The following is an 18,205-nucleotide window of genomic DNA, read 5'->3' on the forward strand; positions in this document are numbered from 1 at the left end:
TGTGTCAAGTAGGCAAAAAGCAAGAGAATTACAGAGAAGACAACCCTGACATCATTGAGCTATATACCTCCAGAATTCTTGTATGTACAACAAATGAAGCCTTATTTGTTTAAGCCACTGTAAATCCAGTTACCTGTTACTCGCAAGGAGATGCATTTTAAAATGACAAAACTTTTGATGAGTACCAGTCCTTTTTGTTCAAATAATACCAAGGTTTTCTCTGGTATTTTGTGGCAATGTTTTTGCAGTACTGGGGATTGAACCCAGGGGGTACTCCATCACTGAGCTACATCCCTAACACTTTTTTAAAATTTTTATTTTGAGACAGGGTCTCACCAAGTTATCCAGGTTGGTCTCAAACTTGTGATCCTCCTGCCTCAGCCTCCTGAGTCACTGGGGTTACAGGCATGTGTGAATGCATCAGACTTTTGTTTTGTAGTACTAGGGATTCAACTCAGGGCCTTATACATGCTAGCCAGTGCTCTACCACTGAACTACATCTTCACCTCTTTTGTGGCAATTATATTGATCAGTTGATTGTACTATTGGGGATTGGTCCAGGGGTGCTCTACCAGTGAGCTACATCTCCATTCCTTTTTATTTCTTATTTTGAGGCAGGGTCTTATTATGTTACCTAGACTGGCCTCAAACTTGCTATCCTCCTGCTTCAGCCTCCTGAGTTAAAGGTTTGGCCACTGTACCTGACCTTTGCAGCAAATTTAAAGTGGTAAGATTCTATCCATAGTCTTTTGGGTCTATGGCTTTAACTCCTCATGATTAAAATGATGTCATGAAGTGCCAGTGACTTTACCACATAACCTATACAATGAATAAAATTACAGCAATGTTATACATTTTTATATTCAGAAGTCCTTGGACAAGGATAACAAGAGACTATTGCATTGGTTAGAGTTATTAAGTGCAAATTATACAAACTAACTCTGACCAATTTATGCAGAAAAGGACTTTCAAACAAAGATATTGAAGCCAGGTGCATGCCTATAATCCCAGCTACTCAGAGGGCTGAGGCAGGACAACAAGTTAGTGGGCATGCTAGGCAACTTAGAGAGACCATCTAAAAAATAAAAAGGGGAGGGAATAGTTCAGTGGTGGAGTACCCCTTGCTTCCATTTCCAGTACTGATTTTTTTTTTTTAATAAAGGAAGAAACTGAAAAGGGAAAAAATAAAGGATACAGGGTTGTGTACCAAATTCCATGAGCAACCCAAGAGCCAGGCGCAGTGTTAAAAGGATGCAAGAACAAGGCCTAAAATCACATTGACGATTTAGTCTGATGAAGAAACTGCTGTCCCCACTCCTGGGCCCAGATCTTGAAGGTGATGTGGCTGATATCACTGACAGTTGACATGTTGAGTGCCATGGCCACATCAACTTGAAATCTATATGAAGCATCCACCACCTTCACCAGAATGAACTGAGTGATCTTTCTAGGGCCTGGGCAGGGATGAGATGAACAGGTAAGCAAAACTAACTCTGTATCTTAGTTATAAGATTTAAGACAAGGGGGAGAAAAAAGCTCAGTGTAATTAAGATAAGTAATATTTCAATGCAAGGTTTTTTAAAAAAATAAAAATGCAAAAATTCATGATGAACAAAACATCAAAATTTAAAATAAAGGCAAGATCTCACAATACCAGGGTGAGAGTGAGATAAGCACGGGTTAGATCATCCAAGTTTCCAACTCACAGTCTAAGGTAGGTTAAGCGATGAGTAGCACCTAGATTTTGTGCCCTTGCCCTATCTGCCAGGAACTCTAGGAGAGAGGATATATGTAATTTTCAGTTTTGATGATGATAAGAGGGATATTCTACCATTGAGCTACACCCCAACTCCTTTGATAATAAGAAAGGGGTTCAGTTGCTTGGGTGGCAAAAAGAATAATGATTCCTAGCAACTTGGGAGGCTGAGAGGATTGCAAGTTCAGCTCTAGCCTCTGCAATTTATCTGAGACCCTATCTCAAAAAAGGGCTGAGGATGTAGCTCAGTGGTTGAGTAACCCTGGATTTAATTCCCAGTACTGAAAACAGTAACACCTACTGTAATTTTTGGAGCCTTGACAAAATTTCATCTCTTGGGTTCATGCAAGGAGATCAGCATATTCTTGCTATTTGGGGGAAAAATGAATATTTATTAGAGTTGGGGTACATACAAATCGATATAAGATAATTGAGGACAGAGAGTGAAATTCCTCTTCTGAAACTGGGAAGGTTTCAAGGAGAGGCAAGGTTTGAGCTGGGTTTTAGAGAAAGGAAAACAGGGGAAGAAGAGCATTGGATCCTCAATCAGGAAATAGATTCCCTGCTTGGCTACTAGTCTTGACTAACAGTGAGAGTTCAAGCAGATAACTTAGCTGCTCTGAGTGTTAGTTTATCTGTAAAACCTAACTCTATGGGACCTGCTTAAGAATTGTGATGATTGGGTGAGATTGAATTGAGTGGAAGCTGTTCCTAAACTGTAAAGCACTATGTAAACATTTTGACTGTTATTAAGTGGCTAAGGATGGATAAGATTTTGAAAGGTGGCTTTGAGGAAGAGATACTTCTGGGCAGAGAATGAAAGGTAAAGTGATTTTTTTCCTGAGGCTACCCAAAAGGAAACTGGGTTTTGACAATGACAGCAATCAACTCAAGGTCTCTTTTTCACACCATTAAGAAAAGGAAGCCTGGGATCCCTACATCCACAAAGGAGGAAACCAAGTCCTAGGATCTCATCACAGTTATAGGACAGTGGGGCACCATAACACCACAAAATGTGGGTGAATGACTGGGAGCAGATACTTCTATCACTCCCTAAATTGTCCCCTTAAGGTAGACAAGGAAGAGATCTAACTCATCTTTGCTTCCAGAAGCTGACACTTCCGAGTTAAGGACTCTGTGCTCAATCCACAAGGACTGCGCGAGTGTTTAAATGCTAGTGAACTTTGGACTTACCTTGGTATAGACAAGTAGTCGGGTAAAATTGAAAAGCAGGCTCTTCTGTGCACAGTGGGAGGCTCTCCCAGCAGCCATTGCCCAAACCTACGAAGCTCACCTGATCCCAGGTACAGCACGTTAATTCTTACTTTAAGGAAGAGTAGGTGGGGTCAGGAGTTCCGGCCAACTTACTGCTACAAAGATGGGAAATCATGGAGGGTGGGGAAAACTATATTATTATTAGTTTGATTATATCTCATAGAATTACATACACACACACCCGCACACATACATACCAAACTGGCTATATACGAGTAAGGTTTGTCAAACAGTTAATTGTATTTTACCAATATCAATTTCCTGGTTTTGATAATGATGTATCTTATGTAAGATGTTGAGAGAGGATGGGTGGGTGATGGGTATACGGAACTTCTCTGTATTAATTTTGCAACTTCCTGTGCGCCTGCAATTATTTCAAAACAAAAAGCAAAAATCCAAAACAAAACCAGGGTAACTTCCCCAGTCCAGCCCAGCCCAGTCTAGCTCACCCCAGCCTAGCCCAGCCCACCTCGAGACCGCCCCAAGCCGCACACTAGAGCCTCGCCAGCTAGAACAACCTGGTAAGGGGTGAGGAGCGATGGGCGGGGCGGAGCCGCACACGCGCAGTTCGGCAACCCGGCCTCGTCGCCGGCGAATCGCGCACGCGCAGTCTCAGTCCCGAGCCGCCGAGGCAGCTCCTTTCAGCGGCCGGGGACCGGTTGCCTTGGCCCCTCTGTGCCGCCGTCTTTTCCGGCAGTTGGGGCGCTTCCTGTTGTCCTTCTCCCGAAACCGCTCCACGGCGCCTACCTCAGAGCCCCTCGCGCGTCCCCTCCCTTCCTCTGGCTGGCTGAGTGCTGCCACTGAGGCTTCTGTTTGCGCGTCGAGACAGCTGACCGGGCGGGTGCCTGCGGCTGTCCGCCGCCAGCCCTGCCTCCCCGGGGCTCTGGTGAGTGTTGGCTGCCGCCGTCTCCACGCCATCCCGGGCTTTTCCTTCATCTCCCTTCTTCTTGACTCTTCTGGGTTCTCCCCTCCCTGCTGGCGCCCTCTTTCCAGCCCTGTCCTTTTAGCCCCCCGGCCCCGCTCCTCAGCCCCTGTCAGTCTCCCGAGACTCCTGTGGTCCTCTCCACATTTTCCCAGCCTCAGGCTCCCCACCCTGGCCTTTCTCTTTCTTGTGTGCAGTTGGGGCGGGGAGCCAGACTCTCCTTTCCATGTTGCCAGCTTTGTCTGCTCGCTGCCAACTATCAGTTCCCCCTGGGTTCTGGGTCATCACCACTTTTCATCTCCTTTTCCTTCTTCTGGGGTTTAAGAACCCAGGAACCGTTGTTCTAGGTCGAGAAGTCGAAAGCCCACTTTGGAGTGGTTTGGTTAGTTTCAGGATACTGCGATTCCGATAGTTTTAAAATCACTGAAAATGTAGGGAAGGTACTTAAGGAAGAGGTGGAAAAGGAACAGAGACTAAGGAAAGGAAAAAGTCGATAAGAAGTTAGAGGAAATTCTGTGTCGGAAAATGTGCATAGTGGCTAATAGACCAGATTTCCCATTGCATTCTGAGATACATAAGACACGAGAAGAAACTCTTCCTTCTGTAAAACATACAAAGGAAGGTTGGAGTAAAGTACACCTAATACTGCCTCTTCCTTTCAACTCACTTGGCTGTGAATTAGCCCACTGATACATATTGTTTCTCTAAACACAAAACCACCACCACCACAAGAACAGGTTCCCCTCTGCACCCCAAACATTAGATAGCAGCTCCCTCACATGAGGACAACTCCAGCCTCCCAATTCTGCATACCAAACCAACGCTATCCCAACCCTCCCTCATCATATATACAAACTCTCATCTCCTAGGAATGGACATCAGAAATAAATATTTTTCCTAGTTAATATTTTTTAGAGGTGCTTATTAAGTGCACAGCATGTGTGTGAGATGGGGCAAGAATATTAAAACAAGTATAGGACATGGTGTTTGCTTTCCAATGGCTTAGGTTTCAAGAGAGATCAGAAATATAAGTGACTTAAAGAAGTCTTACCCCCAAGGTTGAATTAGCCATTGAGAGATAATGTATTGTTAGTCACAAAGAAGTAAAGTATTGGTGAGAAGTAAAGTATTGGCATTTATAGAGGTAATAGTATTGTAAAATCAGCCAGCCAAACTATCTAGATTGAATAAAACAGGGTGGTTTTTATTGACCAACTTTTGAGTTTGCAGCCCTCGCTCCTGAATTTTTTGAGGATCACATGCTTTCAAGGATTTTTAAAAACTGAAGGATTTCTCACCTATCTACTACTCACTAATTCTTCAGGGTTGAGAGAAAATTGAATAACTAGGGCAAGGACTCCAGTGGCTTGTGGGTCAGGGCAGGAGGTGTGACTTATGGAAAGCTCAAGGTAAAGCACCATCATATAAAAAGTACTTGGCTGACCCAGTAAACATATAAATTGCTATTGGGCAATATTAATTGATTTTTTATTACAAATTATTAAAATTAGACTAAATCTGTTGTGTGGAAGAAGAGAAGAAAGAGGAGGATTTGAAGACAGGTGAAAGGGAAGAATAGTACAACTTTCACCTTTACATTAGAGACTTTACGTAAAGGTTTTCAACCTAAAGGATTTGTTGGCCTGATGTATGTGCATCTTTGAGTACACTTAATATCCTGTTGACCCTTTTGTTTTTCTTTTTCTTCTTCTTCTTTTTTTTTTTTTAAGTGGTCCTGGGGATTGACACCAGAGGTGCTTTACAACTGAGCTACATCCCCAGCCATTTTTGTTTTTTATTTTGGAAAGGGCCTTGCTAAATTGCTGAGACTGGTCTCAAACTTGCAATCCTCCTGCTTCAGCCTCCAGAGTTGCTGGGATTGCAGGTGTGAGCCACCAAGCCTGATTCCTGTTGATCTTTTTAAAATGCCAGTAACTTAAATGAGTCAAAACATTTTTTTTCCAGTTTTTTTTTTAAATACTCATTAAAGTAAATATACTCTTTTCTTTTTAGCTTTATTGTCAACTAAAAATAATTAATATGCTCATTTCACATTTATTAATTGCATTGTTTGTCTTAGACTTAAATACTCTGAGGATATCATATTTTTATGTTGAAATCATTTCAGTTGTTAAAATGTAACTACGTTTATGTGAGGTGTCTGCAGAAATTTTCGAACAAGGGAGAAGTACACGGCTCTCACTTGCTTTTGACTTAGTTTTTAGATCTGGTTTTAACTTTCTTTACCAAACACACTTTAGAGTGCATGTGGTTTTCATTGTGGGTGGAGGGGGCACAGACTGACAAATAAGGAACCACACCCAACCTTCATAAACCAGAGGTTTTAAAAAATTCTTCTACTGATATTCAAAAAGCATTTGAATTTGCTCTGGTATTAGTAGAAACTTTCCCATTTAAAAAAAAAAAAGGTAGCTCTGAATATTAAATCTTTTAAAAATATTAGTGCATTTTAATTATACAGAAGAGTTTCATTGTGGCATATTATACACAAATAACTTCCTTAGATCATATCCAACCTCCATTCCCTTCCTTACTCTTCCCTCTCTCGAATATGTGATTTTTTTTTTTTTTTTTTTTTTTAGTATAGGGAATTGAACCACTGAACTATACTCCTAGTCCTTTTTATTTTTAATTTTAAGATGGGGTTCTTCCTAAGTTACTGAGGGTTTCTTGCTGAGACTGGCCCCAAACATTGCTATCTTCCTGATGCAGTCTCCCAGGTTGCTGGAATTAAAGGACTGCACCACCATGCCTGGCTTATTTATCCTTTTTGCACCTCAAAATGAATCAAAATGTTTGACACTGCCAGGCATGGTGGTCCACACCTGTAACCAGTGACTCCAGAGACTAAGGCAGGAGGATCACAAGTTCAAGGTCAGTCTCAGCAACTTAGCAAGACCCTATCTTAAAATAAAAATGAGACAACTGGGGATTTAGTTCAGTGGTAAGGCATCCTGGGTTCAATCCCAGTACCAAGAAGAAGGAAAAAAAAAAGACAAACTACATTCCTAGCCTACCCCCACTATTTATTTTTTAGTTTCTATTCGAGAGAAGGTCTTGTTGAGTTACCTAGACTGGCCTTGGATTTGTGATCATCTTGCTTCAGTCTTCCAAGTTGCTTGAAAGGTATATTTCCTGTGATTGGTGGGATTTTTAAAAAATACGATTTTCACCTTAGTATCTTGTTTAAGAACTGCTAATGTTAAGCCTTTTTCTTAGCAATAGCAAGTGTTTGTACAGTTCTTATAATCCTTAATTTAATCCACGAAACAATTAAAAAATCCGCTAAGTGTTAAGAGGGAAAACCTTGAGTTCTTCTACTCATTGGCTCATGCTTATAATCCCAGCTACTGGGGAGGCTGAGGCAGGAGGATGGACATTCAAGACCAACCTTCACAATTTAGAGAAAGCCCTGTCTCAAAATAAGATTTAAGAGGGGAAAAAAAAAGACAGGGGATTTAGCTTAGAGGCAGAATTCTCCTGGATTCAATCCCTTGTACCACAAAATAGAATATATTTTAATAGTCTTATTATTTCATTTTAGGCTTTTTCATAACTTTCAGTCAGTTCTGTTGTATATTCACATTATTTCTGGTTTTTCTTTGTCATTGTTGTGCTGCATTGAACACCCTTGTTTCTGAATCTTTATGGGTCTATCTTAATTTCTTCAAGATTTTCAATTTCTACTGATAAAACTGTGACTCAAATACTGCTCTATAGGTATCTGTGTGCTCTGACACAGCCTTAAGGTATTTGATAAATGTTTGCTGATTATTTGAATTTACAAGTTAAAAAGACCTATAAAGGAAACAATATTACAAAGAATATTGCAAGTATACTTTATGTTCTTTTTTTCTTTTGTGGTTCTAGGGATTAAACTCAGACCTTTTACCTCTGAGCCACACCCCAACCCTTTTTATTTTATTTTGGGACAGTCTCACTAGGTTTCCCAGGTTAGTCGTGACCTTTCCATCCTCCTACCTCAGCATCCTGAGAGAGTCACTGACATTATAGGAGTGTGCCACCACACCTGGTTTACTCTATGTTCTTAATTTATGTACATGGTATTGTTATTTTCTCTTTCTGAAAATGTAATACTATGTTATAAAGATATATTCATGTGGTTTGTAAGTAAATAGAGTTGCTTCTGGGTTGCATTCACTGCATTTTTTTTACTTATTTCCTTACTGAATTGCTTCCAACCTCCCTTAACAAATGATGGCCTAATGAACATCCTATTTGGAAAGCACATCCTGTGCTTATCCCTTCAAGAACCTGTGTGATCGTTTCTCTGGTCCTTATACCTAGAGATGGATTTTTTGGGTCATAGAACCTTAATATATACTGATTTTCATCAAATATTCTGTTTGACTTGTTACATGTTACCAGTTTGTCCTCTGGAAAACTTATACCAATTTACATTTTTGCCAGTGAGGTAGGAGAGTGAATTCTAAAACCTCTTCTTTGTTTCTAGAAGCCATGGCAATGACAGGCTCAACACCTTGCTCGTCCATGAGTAATCACACAAAGGAAAGGGTGACGATGACCAAAGTGACACTGGAAAATTTTTATAGCAACCTTATTGCTCAACATGAAGAACGAGAAATGAGGTAAAGAATTCAGTTTGAAAGAATTGTGTCATGGTTGTGGCATTCATGTCTAGTATCATAAAATGCACTTGATATTGTTGAAGGAAACCAGATGAGCACAGCCATGGTATAGCCTCTCTCACTATAGTGGAATGACAGTGTAAAGGATTCCCAGAGTACTTGCCATTAACCCATTTACATGTCAATAGCATACTATTCTACTGCATTATAAAAAAAATAATAATTAGGACAAATCATTGGAGTACATGTTAGGGTAGTGTGATATAATGGATAGAGCAGCCTCTTTGGAGTCAGACCCAAGCTAAGAGTCCTATCTATATCATTTAGTAGCTGCATGAGGCTGCAGCTAGTTCCTTAATCTTTATGTTAGTTCTCCCATTAGGAAATGGGAATAATACTGCTTGTCTTGTAGGATTGCTGTGGGGTTAGATAGAACTTATGAATAACCACCATAGTAATAATTAGTGGTAATAGTTGCAACTATTGTTGATTAATCTGGCGTACACTATCCATGTGATAACTCATAATTAAAAACATTTTCTGCAACATTTTATTATGAAAGTATTCAGAAGTACAGAAAGATTGAAAGAGTTATATAATGAATACATATATGCATATCAATCATCTGGAGTCCATAATCATCATTAATTATATTTACTTTATTACATATCCATCTTTCCATCCCTCTTTCCATTCATTATCCATATTAAGTTTTTGCCAAACTTCAAAGCATGTGCAAATAGCAATAGTTTTTACTTCTGAATATTTCTGTTTCTATAACATTAACTAGAGTTTAATATTTACAGGTATATATGTGGGGGGTATAAAATTGACTTACAATGAAAGGCACAAGTTGAAGGGTACCACACCGTAAGTTTTTACAACTGTATTCACCTGTAAAACTTAAAATCCCTACCAAGATATAGAATGTTACCATCCTCCCAGAAAGTTCTTTTGTGCTTTTTGCTCCTCAGGCAGCCACTGTTGTGATTTTGTTTCTACTGTATATTAGTCTTATTTATTCCATACAAATGAAACATGTAAATTGACTCATATAGAAAGTACTCATCTAAGTAAGGCATCTTTCATTCAGCATAATTTTTGTGTGTGTATGTGTAACTGGGGATCGAATCTGGGGGTGCTCTACTGAGCTGCATTAGGAAGAGGCTCCTTTTTTTTTTTTTTTAATATTTTTAGTTGTAGATGGACACATAATACCTTGATTTTATTTATTTATTTTTATGTGATGCTGAGAATTGAATCCATGCCTCATGCATGATAGGCAAGCACTTTACCACTGAACCACAACCCCAGACCCCAACCCCTTTTTATTTTTTATTTTGAGATAGGATCTCACTAAGTTGCTGACACTGACCTTGAACTTGTGATCCTCCTGCCTCAACCTCTGTAGTCGCTGGAATTTATAGGCATGAGCCACCACATCTGGCTTTCAGTGTGATTTTAATTTGCATTTCCTTGATAATTAATGATGTTAAAAATTTTATGTTTTTTTAATCATTTGTGTATCTTCCTTTGTGAAGTGTTTGTTGATTTTTTTTTTTAACCATTTAAAAAATTGTCAGATGAATTGCCACGTGTGTTGGTGCATACCTGTAATCTCTGCAACTCAGGTGGCTGAGGCAGGAGGATTGATGTTCAAGGCCGTCCTCAGCAATTTAGTGAGGCTAGTCTCCTGCCTCAGACTGCTGAGTTGCTGGGATTATAGGCATGTACCACCATGCCTGACTACATTTAAACTTTCTTCTTTTTTTTTTTTGGGTAGTGGGGATTAAACTCAGGGTTACTCAAACACTAAGCCACATCCCTAGCCCTGTTTTGTATTTTATTTAGAGACAGAGTCTAACTGAGTTGCTTAGTGTCTTGCCATTACTAAGACTAGTTTTGAACTTGTGATCCTCCTGTCTCAGCCTCCCAAGCTACTGGGATTATAGGCATGTGCCATCGCAGTCGGCTACATTTAAACTTTTGAAAAATCAGATTTGGTTTTTTTTTTTTTTTTTTTTCTTTTATGGTAATTGTATTCTGTGATCCTTTAAGAAACTTTTGCCTGTCCCCAAGTCATAAAGATGTTCTGTGTTCTTCTGGAACTTTTGTAGGTTTACGTTTTACATTTAGTTCTGTGATTCATCTTGAATGAATGTGTGTGGAGTTGAGGTTTAACTTTTTTCCTAATGGGTATCCTATTATTTTAGCATGTTTGTAGAAAAACTTCTTCCCCTTAGATTGCTTTGACACTTTTCTTGAAAATCAAATGACCATATATAAGGGTGAATCTCTTTCTTGGTTTCTCCATTGATCTTGTTTGTCCTTACACCAGTATCACACCATTTTGATTACGGTAGCTGATTTCTTTGGACATTCTAGGTTCTTCACATTTCCATGTAAATTTTAGAATCAGCTTGTCAATTTATACAGAAAAGCTTAATGAAGGGCTGGGAATATAGCTCAGTTGGTAGAATGCTTGCCTTGCAAGCACAAGGTCCTGGGTTCAATCCCCAGCACTGCAAAAAAAAAAAAAAAAAAAAAAAGCTTAATGGAATTGTGATTGGAGTTATATAGAATCTGTAGATCAATTTGGAGAATTGACACAACAATATTGAGGCTCCTGATCCATGGACAAGGTATGTTTCCATTGGTTAGTTCTCCCTTAATTTTTCTCAACAGTATTTTGTAATTTTAGTGTGTAGATATTACATATTGCTTGTTTACCTATTCCTAGTATTTCTTTTTTTTTTTTTTCAAAATTTTTTTAGTTGTTGGTGGACTTTTTAAAATTTATTTATATGTGATGCTGAGAATCGAACCTAGTGCTAGGTAAGTGTTCTACCACTGAGCCACAACTCCAGCTCTAGTATTTCTTTTTTTTTTTAAATTTTTTTTTAGTTATAGATGTACACATATATTTTATTTATTTATTTTTAGGTGGTGCTGAGGATCAAACCCAGTGCCTCATGTGTATTAGGCGAGCGCTCTACCACTGAGGTGTAACCTCAGCACCCCCTAGTATTTCTTATGCTATTGTAAATAGATATTTGAAATTTCATTGTTCAGTTGTTTGCTGCTAGTACATAAAAATATGTTTTGTGTATTGACCATGTATCCAGCAGGTTGCTAATTTACTTATTCTAATTTTTATTTTTATGTTTTGAAGATTCCGTAGGATTTTGTATGTAAACAATCAAGTCATATTCAAGTGTAGCAGTTTTACTGTTTTCAATCTATTCACTTATTCTTGCCTTATTGTACTGGCTGGCACTTCCAGTGCAATCAGTTTTAAATAGAAACGGTGGGCATGGACATCTCTGTTCTATCAGTTTAAGAGGTAATATACTGTTCTACTGTTAGTTATATTTGGCTGTGAGTGTTGGATTTTGTCAAATGTTTTTTCTGTATCTTTGAAACGATCATACTGTTTTTCTCCTTTATTCTTTTTTTTTTTTTAAACAGGGTCTCACTAAATTGTAAGACTGTCCTCAAATTTGTAATCCTCCTGCCTTGGCCTCTTGAGTTGCTGGGATTACAGGCATGCACCACTGTGCCCAGAACTTTTATTCTTTTAATATGGAGAATTACATGGGTATTTATTTACAGACAAATCAGCACTGTATGTCTTCAAGCATGTGAAAATTGTTGGAGATACTTGTTTTCAAATACAACACTTTTTTTTTTTTCCCCGTTTGAGTGGCCGGAGATTTGAACTGCGGTCCTTACGCATGCTAGGCAAACATTCTCCAAAAGGAGCTATTTCTTCAGCTCTTCAAATACAACACTCTTGAAACCAGTTTTAGTGATTATAATTATAAAACAAATGCTGATGAATTCTGATTTAGTTACTTGTTTATTTGATTATAGTCATCTGGTTTTTAATCCTGTTGGCTTTACTTTAGCTATGGTTCATCTTGATATACATCTCATTCTCCTGGAACAAGATGATGTTTGGTTTTTTTACATTATTAATAAATATTCTATTGTGATTTATATTAAGAATACGCCCCAAAATGGGCTGTCATTAGTGATTTAGTTTTTTTTTCCTTCTTTTTGGGAGTCCTAAGATGAAAAGACTGGTCAAAAGCTTTGGTGGTTTTGCCTTTTTTTTTTTTTTTTTTTTTAAAGACCAGATTAACCAAGAGGATTGCTGAGCTTGGTGGTACATTCCTATAATCCCAGCTACTTGAGAGGCTGCAGCAAGAGAATTGTAAGTTTGAGGACAGCCTGGGCAAATTAGCAAGACCTTGTCTCAAAATTCAAAGTAAAAAAAGCTGGGGATGTAACTCAGCAGTAGAGCACTCCTGAGTTTAATTCCTAGTATTAGGAAGTTCAATTCCTTGTAAGTGAAAAAAAAGAGAGAGAAATGCTAAGAAAAAAATGTTAGACATTTAAGAGAGTTAGAAAATGTAAAAATTTTTGTAGAAAAAGCATTTTTCATTAAAAAAAAAGCAAAGCAGTAAATGCTTTCTTTCTTTTCTTCTTGGCACTGCTAATGATTGAACTCAGGGACTGGTACATGTTAGGCAGTTTTTTTTTTTTTTTTTTTAACCACTGAACCACATCCTCAGTCACCAATATTTTGAGTCTTTTTAAAAATCAATACTTTCATCTGGTATGGTGACTCACCTGTAATCCCCACAGCCCAGGAGGCTGAGGCAGGAGGATCTCAAGTTCAAGCCAGCCTTAGCAATGGCGAGGCACTAAGCAACTCAGTGAGACACTGTCTCTAATAAAAATACAAAATAGGGCTGGGGATGTGGCTCAGTGGTTGAGTGCCCCTGATTAAAAAAAAAAAAAAAAGAGTATATGGCTGATATATGATGAAGGTTTAAAATTAGTATTGGGCTAGTAAATTCTTTTGTTTTTTGGTCTTTTTTTTTTGCGGTGCTGGGGATCGAACCCAGGGCCTTGTGCATGCAAAGCATGCACTCTACCAACTGAGCTATCTCCCCACCCTGGGCTAGTAAATTCTAAAAACATATTTAGTTTTGGTAGAACTTTATTTCCAAAAAATGGAACTTAACTTGTTAAGATTTATATGTAACAATTGCTTTTCAAACAAAAGTTCACGTACTACAAACAGAAGACATTGTGTGATTTTAACCCTAGTGAAGAGGAAGTCTTTTATATGGTAGGCACTCAATATTTGTTCAGCTGGACCTAAAATTTACATGATTTCTTGAATATTTAAATAAAGTAGAACTCATAATCTGAATAAAAAAAGGTTTGCAAATACTTTTATATACTCAAAGTGCCATTTTTATAATCTGAGAACACTGAGATAAACCCACTCACCCAAATCCTTTTTTAAGAATACATCTAATATTTTTATTTTTTCCATCAAAGAGCATGCATATCTAAGTGAGACTAGTTCACCTCTTTAAGTATACATGGCTATAAGCAAAGCTGTCGAGTTGAATTTTCACAAAACTTTACTGAAGAAAGTTCCTTGCTGTGTTTTAGCAACAATGGGTAGGTATCCATGATCCAAACTCTTGTTTCATTTTTGGCAGTGGTGGGATTGAACCCAGGGCTCAGACATGCTAATAAGCACCATAGCACTGAGCTATACCCAGCCCTTTTCCTCAATTTTATAAAGAATTCTGCTTAGATTTTAAGTGTATGCACAAAATATTCATGGATAAATTAATAATTATACTTTTGACAGTTTAGGTTCTCAGGTTTAGCTTAAAAATAATAATGTTCATGACTTTTTAAGAGATCTTTGTTAATATTTTAAAACAATTATAATTGATGTCCTAAAAAGGCACTCTTTTCACATTTCATCATGTAGCAAATTGGACCCATTTTTGAGAATTAGAATTTCCTCTGTCAAATTAGTTGTCCCCCCAAATAAAGCACACTTTATTGAAATATTCAACTCACCTGTTTTCAGAAATTTACCCTTTTGAGCATAATTCACAAATTGGGCTTGTACATTTTAAGATCAGGCTATAATACTAATTTTCTTGTGCCTTGTCTGGATGCTTTTTATTGTTTTTTTTTTTTTTTTTTTTTTTTTGCGGTACTGGGGATCGAACTCAGGACCTTGTGCTTGCAAGGCAAGCACTCTACCAACTGAGCTATCTCCCCAGCCCTGGATGCTTTTTAGAGCTCTTTAAGTTTTGCCAAAATGCTACGTTTGCACTGTTTCGTATTAGTAGAGCACTAGGTTATATTTTAAATAAATAACTTTTGCATTGGGCGATGTGCAAAGTCTAGAGATAGAAGAAAGAATAAAATTCATTTGGGAATTATTTCCTGTATATGAGTAAAATATAAGAACTTGGAGCAGTTTTACAAAAACACTGTGGCAAGTTAAACCCCCTGAATGTAGTGTCCTTCACACAGTGGTGTGGAATGCTGCTTGATATCCTGTTAATGCCATTGGTACACTGTAAACATTCAATAGTACAAGATCCACTCTATTTCTTCAGTTTGTGTTTTGCCTTTGACAGCAGCCTCTATTATCATTTTCTCAAGGAACAGCTACTCTTCTTGCTGGTATGTGATCCTATGTGCCAAATGGGTGTTGATAATTGCCTATTTTTTCATGAAAAATAATGACTTAGATATAATATATAGCAGTCTGTAATTGAAACTGAGGGAACAGGCATTTCATCTGACAAAATATTCTGTATTATTTCTTCATGAAGACCCTTTTGGTGGATTAATTTAAAAATCACAAAAACATAAACCTAACTTAACAGACAATAATGGTATGCTTCCTCTACCCTCCAGTCAAATAAAGACTTTTGTGCATTTTACTCTCTGAGAACCCACATAGTCTGTAACTTCTCTTAGATATTCTTACTCAGGGGTTGGAGATGTAGCTCAGTGATAGAGTACCTGCCTAGCATGTACCAGGCTCTGGGATCAGTCCCTAGCTCTGAAAAAGTAAAGAAAAGAAAAAAAGGTATTCTCACTCAAGTTTTCTTAACTATGCCTGTGTTTGGAATGATCTGATACTGAGTAGTAATATGTGATTAATGTTAGTGAACCAGTATCAGTTTTATTAAGCCTCAAAGATGGGTAAATCCAGATCTTTTTAATTTTTTTTTAAATTTTTTGCAGTGCTGGGGATTGAAACAGGGCCTCAGATATGCTAGGCAAGTACCCTGTCACTGAGCTACATCCCCATTCTCAAATCTAGATCTTCTAATGGTCTTCATGGACCAGATATCAGTAAAACCAGAGTATAGAGTAAAAGTGCTGTAACTTATGAGATTTTAAAAATCTGTATGGTTAGTTGAAGTGTCTTATCAATAGAAATTAGAATAAATTAGGTTTAGAAAAGGGAGCTCATAAGTAGTAGTCAGGAATGTTTCTACGCATTTTGACACATTCTGATCTTTATTTAAAAAAAAACAAAAACAAAAACCTTAGCTGGTTGCAGTGGCACATGCCTGTAATCCCAGCAATTTGAGAGGATGAGACAGAAGGGATGGCAAATTTGAGACCAGCCTGGGCAATTTAGGAGACCTCATCTCAAAATAAAAAGGGCTGGGACTATAACTCAGTGGTAGAGTCCTCCTGGGTTCAACTCCAGTACCACAAAAATCAATAAATCAGTAATAAAATAAAAAATAAAAATTAGCAACATATGTTTTAAAAAGTAGCTGTGTACAAAGCACTATTCATGTGGAAATCAGGGATTCAAATGTGGTCCTACCCTTCATATAACCTAACCATCTCATATGGAAAATGAGCACACATGCAAATAAATGGGGCACATAGAAGGCACTGCCTGGGTGAGGTTGGATGTGACTTCTCCCTGTGAAAGTGACCTGGGGTCTCTTCCAAGGTTCTGGTTTGGAATGTTGAAGATGAGTAGCCCAGTGGCTCCACCAAAGGCCAGAGTGTTAGCTAGTCAGTGCTGCCCCAACCTGTAGAGGGGCCTACTTTTTTTCTTCTTCATTATGAACAATTTTAAAACAAACAGAAAGAGTAATATAGTCAACTTCTTCCCAATATATTCGTCCCTCAGGTTCAATAATTATTAATACTTTTCTATATTTGTGTCAGTTATCTCAGTTTTCCTTGCTAATTGTGTTTCTTTGTGGATTTTTTCTTTTTTCTTTTTCTTTTTTTTTGTGGTACTGGGGATTGAACCCAGGGCCTTGTGCTTACAAGGCAGGCACTCTACCAACTGAGCTATATCCCCAGCCCTGTTTGTGTTTTGTTTTGCTACCAGGGATTGAACCCAGGGCACTTAACCACAAAGCCATATCTGCAGCCCTTTTTATTTTTTTATTTTCAAATAGGGTCTTGCTAAGTTGCTTAAGTCCTTGCTAAATTGCAACTTTGAACTTGGGATCCTCCTGCCTCAGTCTCCCAAGTCACTGGGATTACAAGCATGTGCTACTGCGCCTGGCTCTTGCTAATTGTGTTTTACAGTAAATTCCAAATATCATTTCTCTTCAATGTGTATCTTCAAAAAATATGTTCATTGTCTTACATAATCATGAATCTAACCAAGTTAACAATAGTTCCTTAGTATCCTCCTACAGAAGATGCCATTTTTAAGCCTCATTTTAGAATGTGCTTGCCATTTTTGGTGTTGTCAAGGTCTTTGTGGCTCAGGAACCAATGAATTGTTGTCATGATACTTTTTTTTTTCCTGGATACTTTCGCTAATGAAATAATCTCATTGTGGTCAAGTAATGAGTTCTGATATATTAGAACACCCAGGCAGGTGTTCTATTGAAATCAGTTATACTTGAAGTAAAACTGTGGAAACCTCCAAAATTGTATTTATATTTTAAATATAGTCAAAAGGAACCAGTTCTATGACATAGTGGATAATGCACGAGATTATGGTTCAGTCTGGTTTGGTTATTCAACAAAAATGTAGTCAGGAGGAGGTATGACAGTATTTGATATTCCAAGCACCAAAAGAACTGGCCATAATTAAGTTATTATTTAAGTTTGTGTCTTACGCTTCCTTATTTTAACTATCTAGCCACAGAAATGGTATTAATTTATACTCCCAAAATTATTAGAATTATAGCCTTTTCCATTGAATACACATGCATACAGAGATGCATATCCCAAAATATTTTGAGAACTGTGTGAAGAAAGTGGTGAGACTGGGAGCCATGTACTGGAATCTTTTTTTCCATCAGGATCAGAGTAGATCTTTTCACTTCTTGAGTTTGGTGACATATTCTTATTCATTGTTTGAGCCCGTAGATTTGTAATATGAATTTTAATAAAATATTTAACTAAATACAATTATTGTAATAAGTAATCTTTGACCAAAATGAGACTTGTTTTCTTTCCATATTCTTCTCTCTTTTTCCTATTTTGGTTGGGGGCATCATTATCTCCCAGACAAGAGATTTTTAAGACTTTTCCTATGATTCCTACTGCAGTTGATCTTTATAATAGAACCTTTCATGTCATTCTAGTTTTCCAGCCCTAGTACCAGAACTTCAATGCATATTTGAATTAGTTAGCCTTATGTCTTTCTCAATTGCTTGCTTTTCCTGCCTGCCAGTCCATCAGATCCTTATTACTGCTAATTAGTATTCAAAAATAGAAATCTTATCACATTTTGCATACAACCTGTTAACTCTTGTCTTCAGAGTAAGTGCCAACACTGACGTGGCA

At 37.8% G+C, this 18,205-nt stretch overlaps 1 protein-coding gene and 1 long non-coding RNA gene across 4 annotated transcripts in view; one reads left to right on the forward strand and one right to left on the reverse strand.

Annotated features, from left to right (window-relative positions):
• Positions 1-398: 398 nt before the first annotated feature.
• LOC124988735 (uncharacterized) lies at positions 399-3,559 on the reverse strand. The gene is made up of 5 exons (XR_007109481.1): positions 3,501-3,559; positions 3,280-3,395; positions 2,951-3,126; positions 2,058-2,124; positions 399-1,454 (listed from the first exon to the last, which is right to left on the reverse strand). It is a non-coding gene; the product is annotated as an uncharacterized LOC124988735 (long non-coding RNA).
• A 102-nt stretch (positions 3,560-3,661) lies between these two features.
• Positions 3,662-18,205, forward strand: part of Stk38 (serine/threonine kinase 38) — a 45,515-nt gene continuing 30,971 nt past the window's right edge. For 2 of the 3 annotated variants that reach the window (XM_047557959.1, XM_047557957.1), the window contains exons 1-2: positions 3,662-3,917; positions 8,449-8,584. In XM_047557959.1, the coding sequence (XP_047413915.1) occupies positions 8,454-8,584 (131 nt within the window). In that variant the 5' untranslated portion in view covers positions 3,662-3,917; positions 8,449-8,453. The remainder of the gene's footprint in view (positions 3,918-8,448; positions 8,585-18,205) is intronic. The other variant, XM_047557958.1, reaches the window with a different exon arrangement.

The sequence above is a fragment of the Sciurus carolinensis genome, chromosome 7 (genome assembly GCF_902686445.1).
Source record: "Sciurus carolinensis chromosome 7, mSciCar1.2, whole genome shotgun sequence".
Lineage (NCBI taxonomy): Eukaryota > Metazoa > Chordata > Mammalia > Rodentia > Sciuridae > Sciurus > Sciurus carolinensis.